Consider the following 15693-nt stretch of genomic DNA (forward strand, 5'->3'; position numbering starts at 1 on the left):
TGTAATTTTTCAGAAACTTGTATCTTGAAGAAAGGGAGAAGTCAGTCCAGTTCAGATCTTAAGACTCTCAATGCATATCATCCATAAACTGAATACGGAAGACTGTTAGTCTCCAAATAATGGATAGCAAAGTGTTATCCAGTTCTTGACCATGATACTGAATCTGTAAGAGAGTAAATTATCTAAAGTAGACAACAAGGAGATTATATCTACCCTTAAACTGAGGTTTAGAGAGTGTAAAGCTAGAATGGTGTATAAATGTTCTCTGAAAATTTGACCAGTCATAACATCCACCTTCTCCTCAGTAAAAGGGAATACACTTTCAGATTTGGCAGAAGTCTTAATATTCTTCAGCTGTGTTATGAGAGGAATTACCTGAAATCCTCAATAGCATTCACTAATAGGTTGGTTCTCTCAGTTCCTCCTACAAGGAGCATTAGACTGTGTAAACAATAACTGAGAAAAGAGAAAATAATTCTCCAAACTAATTATTTGGGGTTTTTTATTTAGGAGACAGAAGATATGTGTTAAGATCCCATCTAGTACTGAAGAGAAATAAACCACTGCTCTGACTAGTTGGGGATCTTATACATTAGCTAGTAGAGTGCAATGGGAAACGTGGATACCTTTCCATGGCAACTTTGGGAGTATAGCCAATTATAGCCAGCTACAACTACTCAGTGAACTTGACCTGAATTTGCAAGTATTTAAGGAGAAACACAAGTACATTTTTCAAGTATGAAAAAAGTTTTGATATGTTTTTTGACTAGTTTACATTTAAAGGAAAGGGACAAAGGTACTGACCTGCAAAGACATTCTGGAAAACTTTGATTCCAACTATACTAGAAAACTATGCCATGCTCAAGAATGTGATAACTTTTTGTTAGCAAGCCACTGAAGTGTTCCTGGTAATATTCTGGCATTTATTCATTAACACTCTCCCAAACAGTTCCCAGGCATAGCTGAAGAGTTAGTGTGGACAAGCAATCATTGCCAATAGGTAGTTCACAGTGAGAGTTTAGACTTATGGAAGTGGGCTACTACATGACATCTGGTCTTGATACTTCAGAATGTTCACAAGCATGTTTGATGTACTCCTATGGGTGCATGGTGCCTACATCCAAAGTAATGAAATAGTTGTTTCTGGCAAGTAGGCAAAGAGGTATAGACCCCACAAGGCACTATGCTTGAACAGGTGATTTTGTACAAAATTTCAGAGACTGAAGTGCATGCTGTGAACTTGTAAGAACTCTTAATTTAGGATCCTGTATGTATGGAATTAAAGAACAGGTAGTGGACTCCATAAAGATTCACATTTGCAATAAATTCTCTTTCCTTTTGCAATCCTTGAAACTTATCTGTGTTTCTTTAATGGCTCTAAACACAGACGTTGGTCTTACAGAGACTGTGCTTTAAAGCTTAAGGAGCCATAGGCATCATACATATTTTCTGCATGGCAGTTTTCCGTGAATCAGAACAGCAGCACGTAAACCATACAAACTTTTATAGTTTTTTGATCTTCTTAATTTTAAAAGATAGTCTATTAAGTCTGCAACAGCACTATGAAGGATTAAATCAGCTTTATCTTCTAATGCCTTTTGGAACAGAAGAAGAATATATGAGGCATTCTCATAGAGCCACTTTTAAACTCAGAAAGTGCCTTCCAAGCACATCCAAAATCCTGGCTTACCAATCATCAGATTCATCATTCAAAGGTGATTTAGCATACTACTTTTATACATAAATAATCTAAACTGAATCTCATAAGGTGGGGAAAAAGAAGGATCTAAACTGAAACTCAGAAAAGTTCCCAAACTATTGGCAGAGGAGGAAAAGACTGAAGTTTTAGGAAAAGATGCTATGGAACACTCAGTCGTCTCCTAAACCAGACATTCAACAGAGTTATGGAGCTTTTTTACCCTCCCTTTTTTTTTTCTTCTTGAATTTTATGCAATATAAAAAGAAATCTTACAAGGAAAGAATTATAAGAGGCTTAAAAACATCAAAGAGGAAATTAAGCCATTCCAAAGTTAAGTACTACATAAAATCTTTATGATTTTTGTCAGTGATATGTCAATGCACAACGGGTCTAATCTGACTGACAATCATATCCACAACACTTACTTGAAAAACAAACATGAAGGACAGAAGAAACAGCATGGCCCATAAATCTTTGTTGCAGACATGAACAGACCATCATTTGCCCTTGATTATCATCAGTAACTTTAGATGTTAAATATTCTTTGTCATGGAGAAGGTGGAGGTTAAGAGGACAAAAACAACTAAAGAAACTAATACTTAGAGTAAAAATCGGCTATACATGACAAAAACTGCACTTACAGTTCTTGAATGCTAGAAACGTACACTGCGAAGCTATGGTACACATTCATCCTGTCTTTATACCCTTCTTCGTGTGTCTACCATGATGGTGGAGTGTCTCATTTTAGTAGAAGATAGCATGGTCAAAGCCTACCACTAACACAAACTATGCAGTCAACTTTCCTGCATTTGAGCAAATGGTAGGCATACTCAAAGTTCAAAAAATGTGTATAATCCTGGGAGAACCACTATCCTAACTGTGGTAACTCTGTCAGGCTGGAGACAGGATTCTGGACAAAAATAATCACATTACTCTGACCTAATATTGTGAAGGATGAGCAATCTCTATCCATAGGGAAAAATCAAAACTTATTGGACCAGCTCTTGAACAACCGGATTTGCTCTGAGCATGGTGTTGAACCCTTCTGACCTCCAGATGTTCCTTCCAACCTAAATCATCCCACTGTACCATGATTCTAATTGAATGTAATATTTTCTTTTTATACTATCTACACATATTTTCAACAACAGCAAAACTTTTCTGTGGTCACAGTTTGAAAATATTATAAATAAATCTACATTCTCTATACTTGTAGCTTGTAGACTTTATGCTCACAATGAGCCATTCGAATGTCAGTATTATTTCTTAAAGATAGTGCATAATATAAATTTATTATTTAAAAATGACTGTGATCAGAAGATATGTTAATCAGCCTACACATAATTTTTATCTATTGATCAAATGGTATCATAGCAAACTGAAGAAATATACCTGGAATCAGCTCCTGTATTTATAAAGCTGAAATAGTGATGCTCTCTGAAACCTTGGCCTTTTTAATTTCCCGACAGTTTTTTTTTTTGTTACAATTATATACAATCATTTTTAGGGTATTAAAAACTTATTTCCTATTATATAAATGTAAACCATGTAACTAGTCTGTTTTTACAGCTGCTTAGCTTTATACAATTAAAATTAATCTTTCTGAAAGACAATGAAAAAAGATCTTAAAATGACCTAGAAAAATATGTATATGCTCATTTATATGCAACCACATTAACAGGTCCCAGTCTTCATTCTGTTCATGTATACTTAAGTAATTAAAAAAACCTCTTTATGTTAATCAAACTGGCTGGATTCTAAGACAAAACTTAATGCACATATATCTTCATTTACTTTGTCTTGGAGAAGTAAATTCAGGAGGCACTTTTTTACCTTTGCTTTAGTCGTCTTTTGGCTGTTGTAGGAACATTAGCACCATACCCATATGAGAAGAGAACCCTTTCAGCTTCAACTTCGTTTTCCACTGAAAAAAAATTGCAGAAAGGTACTGTTGAAGAACGTAATTACACTGCAAGAACTTACAAACTTATAAGCAATCCTGTTTATAACTATACACACACACAAACTTCTAGAACCTAGATTTTCACTTGGTATAGCCTTCCGGACTTAAGTAGAACAATTTTGTTCACAATTAGAATAATATAGTGCCATACACTAATTTCTCACAACACTGGTAGGCTTTTTACTTTTTATTTTTCTGTTTTTTGATTAACATGAGACACGCAATAGGAAAGTAAAGGAAAAGAGTAGTGTCACTATAGTTACAATACACACACTAATAGTATAATTCAGCAGTAGAGGGTTAGGTTGTTTGTTTGTTTTTTTTTTCTAAAGAATTAATTTTCTGTGCACACATGAGGAAGTAGAAGATGATAAAATTAGGGAGTGCTTAAGCTGACTGGACAGAAACAAATCCATGAGACCAGAAGGACACATCTGAGGTTGCTGAGGGAGCTGATGTCAATGTGAGGCTGTTCATTATAATTTCTGAAAGACTGTGGTAATTAGAAATTTCTGATAACCTGAGGAAAACAAATGCGATACCCATCTTCAGAACAGGACAAGAAGGAGATTCTTATGTTTATGCAAAGTAAAAATATTCAAAATAATCTCTGCCTCCATTGATGACTGATTTCTGAAAACGTGCTTCTAAGGATTTAAAACACATTGGAATTGCTTTGAAAAGCAATCACAATAGCAGTAAGATTAAAACATCTACAGATTTTTATATTTTAGCTTGTGTAATTCAGGTTTCCTCTCCCCTGTAAGATAAAGTGGACCAGAAAAAAAAAAAAAAAAAAGGAAAAGAAGCAGCATGTGTGTGGGAGGTAGGCAGGGGCAGAGAGAGGGGGAGAGGAGGGGCAAATAGAAAGGGGGAGCATCAGGGTTGTGAGAGAAGGAGGGAGCACAACTGAACACCAGCCCAGGTACCACACAACAGTTTTGATGAACCAACTAGTTGGGAACAGGAGAAACAATTTTAGGAAAATACGTGACAGTCCTATCTGACTCATGTTTCCTAATCCTCAAGTGCCTAAAAATCAGAAATACCTTCTCCCCTCAACAACTTGCACAACACTATAGCTGCTTTCCTCACTTGTCTAATACCCTTTTAATTCTATTTTAAACAAGTACTCTTCAAACACATTTAGAAAAAGAAAGGCCTCTTGTAGAGCACTTGTGGTAAATCACATACCTAGTTACATGAAAAACAATACAGAAATTCCAGTAAGTATGACAGAAAAAGTTTATTGATGTGGCAGTACAAAGGCACAAAAACTTCAGATTTTCAAGACTTAGTTATGATGGGGAATTCTCCAGTGCCTTAAATATATCTGGTTCAGAAAAACATAAAAAATAATTTGTCATAGTTCTTTTTGGTTACAAATTCAGTGTTGTATGTCTTAGGGAAGTGTCAGTAGGATCCTGACGTATAAATTCCTACCTGTCAGTAGCGTCCATGTAAGTGTCAGATCGTGAAATCAAACACAAAAAAAATTTGGAAATGTTGCAGATATGAAGCTGAAATAATATTCTCTATCAGTGTGTGCTTCTCTTATCTAATTTTATGTCCTTCCAGGCTCTTCACCTGACTTTGTGGTGTAAAATATACATTTTATGTTAGGGGACACTTATTAATGACAGTTTTTTACACCACTTGGCAAAAAGAAGTGCCATTGTGAGGATATATATGGGTCCAATCTTTTTCTTAAAAAGATATCAACCAATGGAAGCAAAAAAAAAAAGAAAAAAGAAAAAAAAAAAAAAAGAAAAATCAAAGAACTAGTCTACAACAGAAATACCCCAAAGTGAAGGCTTTATTTTGAAAAGGAAGAAAAGACAAATGCCAAGAAAGTTTACTGTTGTTATTCATGTGGAAGCCACTCAGATGTTGTAAGGAGTGGCTACATAAATTCTTGATAGTTTCCTGAATAGACTGTTTCATGTTATTTCAACACAATAAAGCAAGGCATAATGAGGGAATAACAGTCACAATTCAGTGATCTGTTCCACATGCACGTTCTCCAAAGGAAAAGATAAAAAGTTTATATGAGTATATGACAAAAGCCACCTCACATGTGCAAATACACAATTTCTAAGTTCAGAGAACCCCACCCCCACAAGCACCCCTAAATATTGTAAAATAGCAGAAGCTTCATAACTCAAGAAGAAAAAAAAATTTGCATGGTATTGAAATATAAAGAAGTGAGCACAGAACTGAAGAGTAAAATCTTATTCTCGCCGAAGTCTATAGAAAATTCTAATTGTCTTCCACACAATACTTCTGCCTAAATCATATTCTCTGAAAGATAGACTGGAGTATTTCCAGAACACACTGAATTTGAAAAATCATGATATTCCCTTTCTTTCAACTAATTTTCTACCTATTTTTCTACCAAAGGACATTTCCAAAGGACACCGGAAGAAGTATGTCTGTGTTCTCCTTCATAGTATTTTAAAAACAGAAATACATTTATTTCTTCTGATTTTCCTCAGAAGTTCACCTTAGTGCTGGAATTCAGTCTTAATTAGCATTAATCCTAACTTTCAGTATCAAATACACTATAATAGTAAGAAAAAACGTTAGTTATTAAATAGAAAGTATACTGAAATAATATTGAACTATAACTCCCTTTGTTCTCCAACAAAATCAGAAAATAATTATATTTTAACAGTCCAGTTGGAAACTCTAAGTCATATTCTGTATCACAGAACATAAATTATAATTAAAATACACATGTAAGAACTTAAGAATGATTTAGCTCTGTAAAAACCTTTAGCGCCATCCTAAGATGCATAAAGAAAATGTAAATCAGTGTGAACAAAGAACAGCATTCTGAACTCTATGTTCTCCTTGGAAAAAATGAGGGTAAGGTCCAAAAAATTCTATATTAACACAAATACTCCTTAGGCAAGTTTATATATACACACTTCAAAAAAACATGTTACTGACTAAAACATAAGCATGTATATAGCAAACACAGTCATGGTCAGACTTGAACCTTTGGGTAGTCATGCCATTCTAACAAGTACAAGCTGCAGTGTATAAAATTGATAAAGTATACAGTCTAATTAATAAAGATACCCAGACATCACTGCATCCCAGTAAGACATACTTTTTTCTACACTATTGTTTATACATAAAGCTTATGCAGTGATCTTCTAGCTCGAAAACATTATTTATAAATTGTGATTATTTTTTTGAGTAGCAAAGAAAGAGAAAAGGACAAGAAGACAGATGAATTAATTTGAAATCTTAAAGTGTCCTACTCTGTTTACACACAGGCTAAAAGACTTCAAGATTAGAATCGTACTTTCAAATTAGAAATTACTTGCCTTGTGGATTCATTTAGGCTGAGAACCAAATTCATATAGATTTCACGGAAATTTCGCTGTGTTTGAGAACATATCACTATTTTTGCCAACCAGAGACAAAAATTTTCAAGAGTAATAAGGCCTGAATTTAGTCCAGGGTTTAGTACTTGGAACAGACTGATCTGGCACAAGCAACTAGATAATGACTACTTGTTATTAATTCAATACGGGGAAGATCTCCCCCCCCAATTAATAAAAAAAATCACATTAATCACTGTACTGTATTATGAAAGCTATAATTGTTTGTCAACAAAGAGGGTTCCCTGGTATTCAAAATATACTTTAAAAATAGGAGAATCCTAAAAACCACATCTAATTATAATGGATAATTAGAATAAGGAGAAGAGAAATGAGATAAAAAGAAACACTCATATGATTTTTAACATTCATATGTCCAAGTTCATGTTTATTTGATACATATTTACAAATACATTTAAAAATCTGTCATTAATATTTTCATATTACTGCATTTTAATTGTCAGACAAAAGGATGGAGAATGACAGACACCGTAATACTTTCCAAGTGCCACAAGCAACAAGATATCTTGTCATAATGCCAGAAACACCTACAGATACAATATAATTAATGACAGAACTTACTTTCTGCTGTCTGCAATATTATCTCATCAAGCTCTTTTTCAAGTTTTTCGTAAGTATCTAGCCTTGCTTGAAACTCAGAATTCTGTGTTTGAAGTTCAATAATGCGTGTTTCACTAGAAGACTGAAGACTATAAAATTCCTTAGTAAGCACCTGTGAGAATGAATAATGGAAAGATCAGGGATTCAGCACTACAGCTATTTATGAAAGAGACAAAATATAATACATGTAAAATGCTTAGCAGTATGATGCTAAATATTTGATGTAACTTTTGCACAGAAAAGATTAAAATACTTTAAAAAGCAGTTATTTTTTCAACTATATTACCTTGCACAGATTACGCTCTCAGGTCATATCACTTGCCTATCTCCTAAGGCCTTAATAATTCTAAGAATCTCTCTTAGAAAAAGCTACAAGAATTTTAAAGAAGAGTTAGGAAAAGCAAAGTGACAGCTAAAAATTTAATACACAGCAGTCAAAACAGTGTAAATGCATTTATTTTTGTTGCTTTAAGTAGATTCAGATTTCAGTTATCAATTTAAAAAAAGAAGGTTCCTTTACAGAGTGGCAAATATCAAAGTTTGGTATTTAAAATATACCAGTTTCTTATTATTTACTTATTACTGAATGGTAATATGCCAATGCCATAAACCACTAAGCTTAAACGAAAAAGCACATATTCAAAAGTAAAAGTTATGAAGGTCCATATAAGCACTAAATCTTGATACAGTGCTTCAAAGCCGAAAACAACATCAATATTATAAAATCAACTGGAATAAGAAAATCCTTGGTAAGTAAAGTAGTAATTTACAAGCTTCGCACAAAAAAATCCAACTAAAACAGGTAAAGTAATAACCAAGTAGTACTGCAGCTAAGTTAATACTCAACTTCCCAAATAAAAATCCCAAACATTCAAAATAATAATTGATTATAGATCTTAAGATACAGAAATATATGAATAGTACATACAGCACTAATACCAGATTCACTGTCAAAACCATGAAAGACTGCACAATGCTTAGAGAAACAAGCCACTCAAACATAAAATGACTGGTCTACTGTCAGAGAATAAACATATAGGTTAAACTTTAGCAACATATAAACCATCTGTTTTCTAGTTTTAGCATGCATAAGAGAAACTATGTTGAAACTCAAATAAAAACAACAGTTGGTTCACAAAGCAGTTGTAGCTGAGCTGCAAGATACTAGTGACTACACTATTCAATAATATCAATATCCTGTAAGAAGGGTAAGAAAAAACCCTTAGTACATTGATACTATATATAGGAAAGGAAATTTAAAAATGAAGAATTCAGTCAAAAGGAACAGTAGTAAAAGCTTCAGACATCAAATATTTAATTTCTGCAAGAACATTTCTTAATGAAAGCATACTAGTTTCAAAGTGTCTCTCTGAAGAGAAAAGGAAGTGGCAGAAGTGTTAGCAGAATTGAATGGCAAATATTCAAGATGTTATCAGATCAAATAAATATCCACAAAGAAAATGGAAATATAACACAAATTTAACTATCTTCTCAAAGTTTAGACATGTCGTTGCAACTAAAATCTGTTTAGTAACCTCAAAGTCTAGTGAAACTGGTACTCCCAGTGCTTGTGACCACAACTAACCTCATCAGCTAGGATCTGAACGTCTCAATGCAGACAAACAAGAAATTATGTTTTATCTAAAACTCTTTAATTCTGGTTCCACTTTACAGTCCCTTTTCATAAACGCCCTAGGCAGGTTCAGCACTAGAAATGCAGTGACTTGAAGAACAGCATCCTTCTCCAAAAATGAATAGCTGTCATAGCTGGCATTTGAAAAACGTTTTTTATTCTGTCCCGTCCAGCTTGTATCCTGACATTTGTTTTAGACATACACTGACAATCGCATTTAAATCTCACAAACTGGACTCAGTGATACGATTTTGGGACTAACTTTGTACAGGTGAAGAAATTTTGTTATAAAGTAAGTTTGCTCTACTGAATACTGGACACATTTCCAATACTAAAACAGGTAAACAGGATATGATACATTTTTGAAAGTACATGTTTGAGAGATAATAAATTCTAAGCTTGTAAAGATAAACAGGTCCAAGTCATTCAACTCTATGTAAATAGAAGCACTGGGTGCAGGCACCCAGGCGCTGGCAGCGGGGCTGCAGGGCGGCCTCTGTGCGGAGAGGCCGGGGCTGCCCCGTGCCGGACACAGCCGGTTCCAGCCGGCTCCAACCCACCCACCGCAGGGCACGGCTCGGCCCCTCAGTCATGGTGGTGCTTCAGGGAAATACATTTAAGAAACGGCAAAAAATGCTGCATGGCAGTGAGGAGTGAGGGAAAAAAGTTTGATAAACAGCCTTAGTGCAGCAAGGTGAGAGAGGGAGGGGAGGAGGTGCCTCATGTGCCAGAGCAGAGACTCCCTTGCAGCCCGTGGAGAAGACCATGGTGAAGCAGGTTGTCCTGCTGCAGAACATGAAAGACCACACCAGAGCAGATATCCACACTGCAGCCCAGAGAGGACCCCATGCTGGAGCAGTTGGATAGGCCCTGAAGGAACTGCAACCTGTGGAGAGCCAAAGTAGGAGCAGATTTTCTCCTGAAGGAAACTGCAGCCCACGGAGGATTCTCCTTGGAGCAGAGTAGAAGTGTGAGGAGGAAGGAGCAGCAGAGAGGAGCTGTTACGAACTGACCACAACCCCCATTCCCCATCCCTCCCCTGCACTGCTCAGGAAGAGGGAGGTAGAGGAGTCAGAAGCAAAGGGGGGATGTTAAACCCAGAAGAAAAAGATGTGGGGAAAGATGTGGGGTTTTTTTTCTTTCTTTCTCACCATCCATATCTATTTCACTTATTACAAATTGGAATAAGTAATAGGAAATAAGTCTGTTTTGCCCATGATGGCAATTGGTAAGTGATCTGCCTATCTGTAGGCATGTATATTATGTATATTATGTATACATACATATATATAACCCATGAGCTTTCTCAGCTTATTTATCCCCCACGCCCCTGTCCTCTTGAGGAGGGGGAGTGAGAGAAGGGCTAGGTGGATGTCTGGCAGCTGGCCAAGGTCAACCAACCATGATAGGATCAGCAATGTTAGGTCTTTTCAATGCTGTACACATCATGCTCTCCTTGACTTTTTTAGCTGTAAAATGTGTTCCAAAATTGAGTATCCAAAAAAGTATTTTTATTATAACAATGCTATTACAAATCCTAGTTTTTAATAATGATACTGAATTCACCATAACTGTTCTGGTATAACTGTCTTTTTTGCCTACAATAATCACATAGACTGACATAAGCAGCTTTGTGATACAAGCACATACCTACCTCACGTGAATGATTCTGCTTCAGCAAAATTTGATGGAGATACTAATTCAGCCATGTATGTTCTTTGCTACTCTTTCCCTAAGCTTTTCCACTTTACATTCTAATTAAAACCAACTATATAATGCCCCCTAAAGTATCTCTTTACATAACATACCTCCAGCTTTCTCTGATATTTCTCACATTCCATTTGGCACTGTGAAAGATTCTTTGCTGTTTCTTGTTGCATCAGTTGAACATGTTCACTTTCAAAGGACTTTAACTTACTTTGGTGAAGAAGTTCAGCTACTTTGCTTTCTGTGCCAAGCTGCATTTGTCTATACCTGAAAAAAAAAGTTTTGATGATTCAAAAATAGACTACATTCTTGTTCTGTTCAGTACAGGTATCAATTTCAGAAATTAATACAGTATTTCTAAGATTTTATTAAGTATTAGTTATCTATGTAACTATTGTAACCTGTATTTGAAACATCATCAGGAAAATTCAATACTGTAATGACAACAAAACACAGTACATAGAAAACTCAGTCCATGACTTCTCTGAATATGTAGTTAATGCTCAACCAAATGACAATAACCTCACAGTATACTTTAATTATTAAAAATGATCAGTTTGAATCTCTTTCTCGGTACACAAATGTATGCACTGAAGTCTTCTTGGGAGAGATACTAAGGAGGTGTTTTCTCCTGTCTTCACCACCACGTTACACAGGACAGGGAGAAGTGGTGTTAGACATCAGTGATATCAGTGGTGCATCCCTGGGATATCCCTTTGGGATATCATGCATATCAGCTACACTGTTTTTTCTCATACCCAAAGATATGAAGAAACATCAGACCACAATAGTGTATTAATTTCCACAGTCATTCAGAACCATGGGACCTTCTCAAAAAGCAAAAATTAAGTATATTTTTGAGAATACCACTATAAGGTAATTATAGGTGACAATATCTGAAGTGGATATTATTGGATATGAAGTGGATATATTAGTGGATACGAAGAAGTGGACTTCTTTCATTCTACTCATTTTACTTAAGCAGTCTCAAAAAAAGAGGGGTAAAAAAGTTTGCTGATAGAATTCTAAGTTACTGGACTGTAGAAAATGAGTGTCATGTGAAGAACAGTAGAAAAGTTTATGAATCTTAGCATTAAATAACATATGAAATTCAAAGGATATATGCGAAGTAAATCACAGGTTGTAAAAATTATCCTAACCACATATATAAAATGATGAACTCCTCCTATGTTTTCTTTCACGAGTGAGATCTTGAGGTTATACTAGATAAATCCATGAAAACTTTGGTTCAGTTTTAAATAATGGTCAAAACCAACATTTTGGGAATTACTGTGAAAGCAATAGAGAAAATACAGAAATCACCACGTCACTTAAGTTCATGCTGTTGCCTGCACACTGAATGCTGACTACCATTCTAGTACCTCACCTTACAAGGAATATAATAGAACCGGTTAAGAATCAGAGAAGGGTAATAAAGATTACCTTTGACAACCAGCAACATCAAGCATTTATACAGTTGCACTGTATAGAAGAAATCACTTAAGCAAGCTAGGACTCTACAACTTGGAAAAGAGACGAAGGCAGAAGAAATAAGAGAGGCCTTTAATATCATGAAAGGCATGGAGAATGAGCAAAGGAATCAACTGTATTTTCCAACAGATACATGAGAAGGCATCTGTAAAGCCAGCAGACACAGAATGAAAACAAATTGAAGTCATTCTTCACACATGAAAGTTGTGAAATTCCTTACCACAAGATGCTATGGATGCTAAAAATTAACACTGACTCAAGAGTATCAAAAAAACTCAGTATCAAACAACAGAGAAATCTTTTGACAACTATTAAATGCAAGATGGTATTTCTGACATAGAAGCCATGTAACAACAAATTGTTAGAATGCCAGATAAACCTTTACTCTAACCCAGCATGGCTGTTCTGTTAGCTGTCATTTGTCAAATAGCAGTTGCAACACAATTCCATCGTTATTTAGCACCTGATCTTTAGGTGGGATTGAGGGTGTTTAACAAAAACAAGGGGATTACTTCAAATATTTTCCCTGAGGATTTCAGATGTAGGAATGTTTCTAAGGCACAAAGAGGAAGCAATTTTCACTGGAATTAACTTGAACAAACAGGTGTCATTATGATGCCTTTTACAATCACTCCGTAGACATCCGTGTATGAGTAAACAGTCCAATGCATGAATGAGATTGTTCCCACACAGGCTGCGTGAGCAGAGGTTGGAAGTTCTGCCTACTGAGCTCATGAAAAGGTCATTCTTTTAAAAACTATTTTCTTTTTCAATAGTATGACAGTTCGCAGAGTTACTGCACTCAAACTGCTAAATGTCAATTATCTATCTGGTTATCTATCTGCTGTCAATTTTGCTTGAGGATGCTTTTCAAGTGCTGATACTTTAAGTATTTCATCACTGCTCCCTGACTATATGTTTCTATTTTCATTTCACCACACAAAAATAGTTTCAGCACTCTTATATTTGCCACACTGTACATGATTGGCTGCAGACATGACACTAAATCTGTCTGCTATGCACACTGTTTACAATCCTGAGAAGACTGTTTGTTCCAAAATGCTTAAGTCTTCACAAAGATACATGTCATCCAGCCAACTGATGTGCAATGCAACAGACAATTGAAATTATCTACAAGTCATATTTATTGACTTTTGATAACAAATTCCTATCTTCTGCCTTTACACAAAATAAACGGCAATGCACTGCTGTACACAGCTTCAGATCTTAGTCTGAGGTTCAACGTGCAGAGCTTACACATGGAAACGTGCATAAACACAGGTTACACATATTTCTCTGTACCTGCTTTCTATACTTTCCAGAGAAGACCGTAGTTCTCCAACGATTTTGTAAGTCTACTCAACCAGCTGGGTGCTTCCAGAGCATGCTTATCAACCCAATCATACGCAGTAACTTCAGAAAAAAAATTTGTTTTGGAAATTTGAACTAGCTTCCACATGCATGATTTGTTTTGCACCGGTAAGGTTATGAAGGGTCAGCTTCCTTTTGACCTAACTACACTGTTGAGCTCACTACTAACTCCTCCACTGTAGCACCAAAGTTTCTTTGCTGTATCTGCTTTTATTTGGCCAGATAGTATCTCTGGCTTCTTGGCTACTATTTCAGCACAAGTGTGTGTGTGTGCATGTGGGTACAGAGTCATGTAAGACAATGTCAAAATACATTCCTTAATCTGCCTAGATGGTCTCTAAGGGGAAAGAGAAGAAACCAAAACCCACCTTATGTTTTAATACAACTATTACGGAAGAAAAAATAGTGAAATGTGGGTATGCAGGATTTTTCTCCATCAAGAAATTTTAGAAAACTTGATATAGTAAGAGAGTAATGTTTTTTGCCTCACAGAAGAATGAGGGTTGAGAATTAAAGGGAAATTACAGATTGAGCTAATGAAACAAATGGAGAAAACCCCACATTTAAGAATAATCTGGAATGAGGTCTCAACTTCATTATGTCTCTGGACCACTGAGATGACTGGTCAATAAAGCCTGAAGTTTGCTAAAGCAGAGTGACACAACGCTTATCAAAAAGGTTATTTCTAGAGTAAAGTAGAAGAGAGAACATTCAGAGAGGGACTTAAACTCTGGTTTGTAAGGATGGCTTTCAGATTTTTCAGAGGAGTCTGTTTTTGCAAATGGTGAATAATGATATAACATCTTCTCAAAATCTGCATACAATGAGAGTAAACTGAAAGATTTCATGGTAAAATGTAGTCTGTATAACTGAAAGCAAGTATGCCAGCCAACTGATTTTTGAGTGGCAGAACTACAAAACACATCCAGCACAGCCTAATCTAATATTGATATTCACAGATTTCTATCATATGTGTAAAGTGAGATAAACTTAACATTTCCAACTTCTTATAAGCATACTATAAGAACTGAGATAGCAACTCTAATCTGTTTTACCTAACAGAGTCTCTTTTTTTATCATTGTCTATCCCATTGACAAAAACTGAGATGTAGAGCAGTAATTCTCAAAAGTGAAATTGAACAATGAAGACAATAAAATTGTAAAATTAAGCATTCAAGAAGCAGCAAATCCTAGTATTAAGCTTGTTAATAGGAAAGAATGCTAAGCAAGTAAATACAAATAACACATCTTCCAAAGGAAGTCCTACCAAAATTATACAAAACACTAACCCTTTCTAATTTTGCAAATTTGATTATACCAGCCTAAAACTCTTTAGGATACATTTTAGACACTATTTTCAACTTTAAAAATGGAAAAAAACCTCTAAGTTGTGAAATCATCTTGACTCCACAGATGGGTCAGTTCCAGATCCAAGATCTTTAGAGTAATTAAAATATACTCTTCTATTTATACAAATATCTGTGCTTTGGTTCAGTGCCAAATTTTCAGAGAAACCTAAATGCCACAGGCATTTCCACCTTAACCTGTCCTCTTGCAAACGTCCCACTTCCAGCCCCAACATGTCCTCTAATGTTCCTGCTCTCCTCCCTCGCTGTCCCAGTGCCAGCCCAGATTTCTCCCGATTTTCAATTCTATTTTCATTCTTTCTACTCGGGGCATCTGTTTTTCTTCTCACTTGTTTTCCTAGCCTATTCAGCTTCCATTCCGATCTTATAGGCCTACTCTGCATCTGCTGGTTTTCTTTCTCTCTATTCCTATATCACCCTCATAGTTAGGCATCCTTCATAAAATCCTA

At 35.5% G+C, this 15693-nt stretch overlaps 1 protein-coding gene across 3 annotated transcripts in view; it reads right to left on the reverse strand.

Annotated features, from left to right (window-relative positions):
• PIBF1 (progesterone immunomodulatory binding factor 1) overlaps positions 1-15693 on the reverse strand; it is a 113605-nt gene that overhangs the window by 35009 nt on the left and 62903 nt on the right. For all 3 annotated transcript variants that reach the window (XM_074912128.1, XM_074912113.1, XM_074912117.1), the window contains 3 exons: positions 11117-11282; positions 7637-7787; positions 3533-3623 (listed from right to left, as the gene is read on the reverse strand). In XM_074912128.1, the coding sequence (XP_074768229.1) occupies positions 3533-3623; positions 7637-7787; positions 11117-11282 (408 nt within the window). The remainder of the gene's footprint in view (positions 1-3532; positions 3624-7636; positions 7788-11116; positions 11283-15693) is intronic.

The sequence above is a fragment of the Athene noctua genome, chromosome 1 (genome assembly GCF_965140245.1).
Source record: "Athene noctua chromosome 1, bAthNoc1.hap1.1, whole genome shotgun sequence".
Classification (NCBI taxonomy): Eukaryota; Metazoa; Chordata; class Aves; order Strigiformes; family Strigidae; genus Athene; species Athene noctua.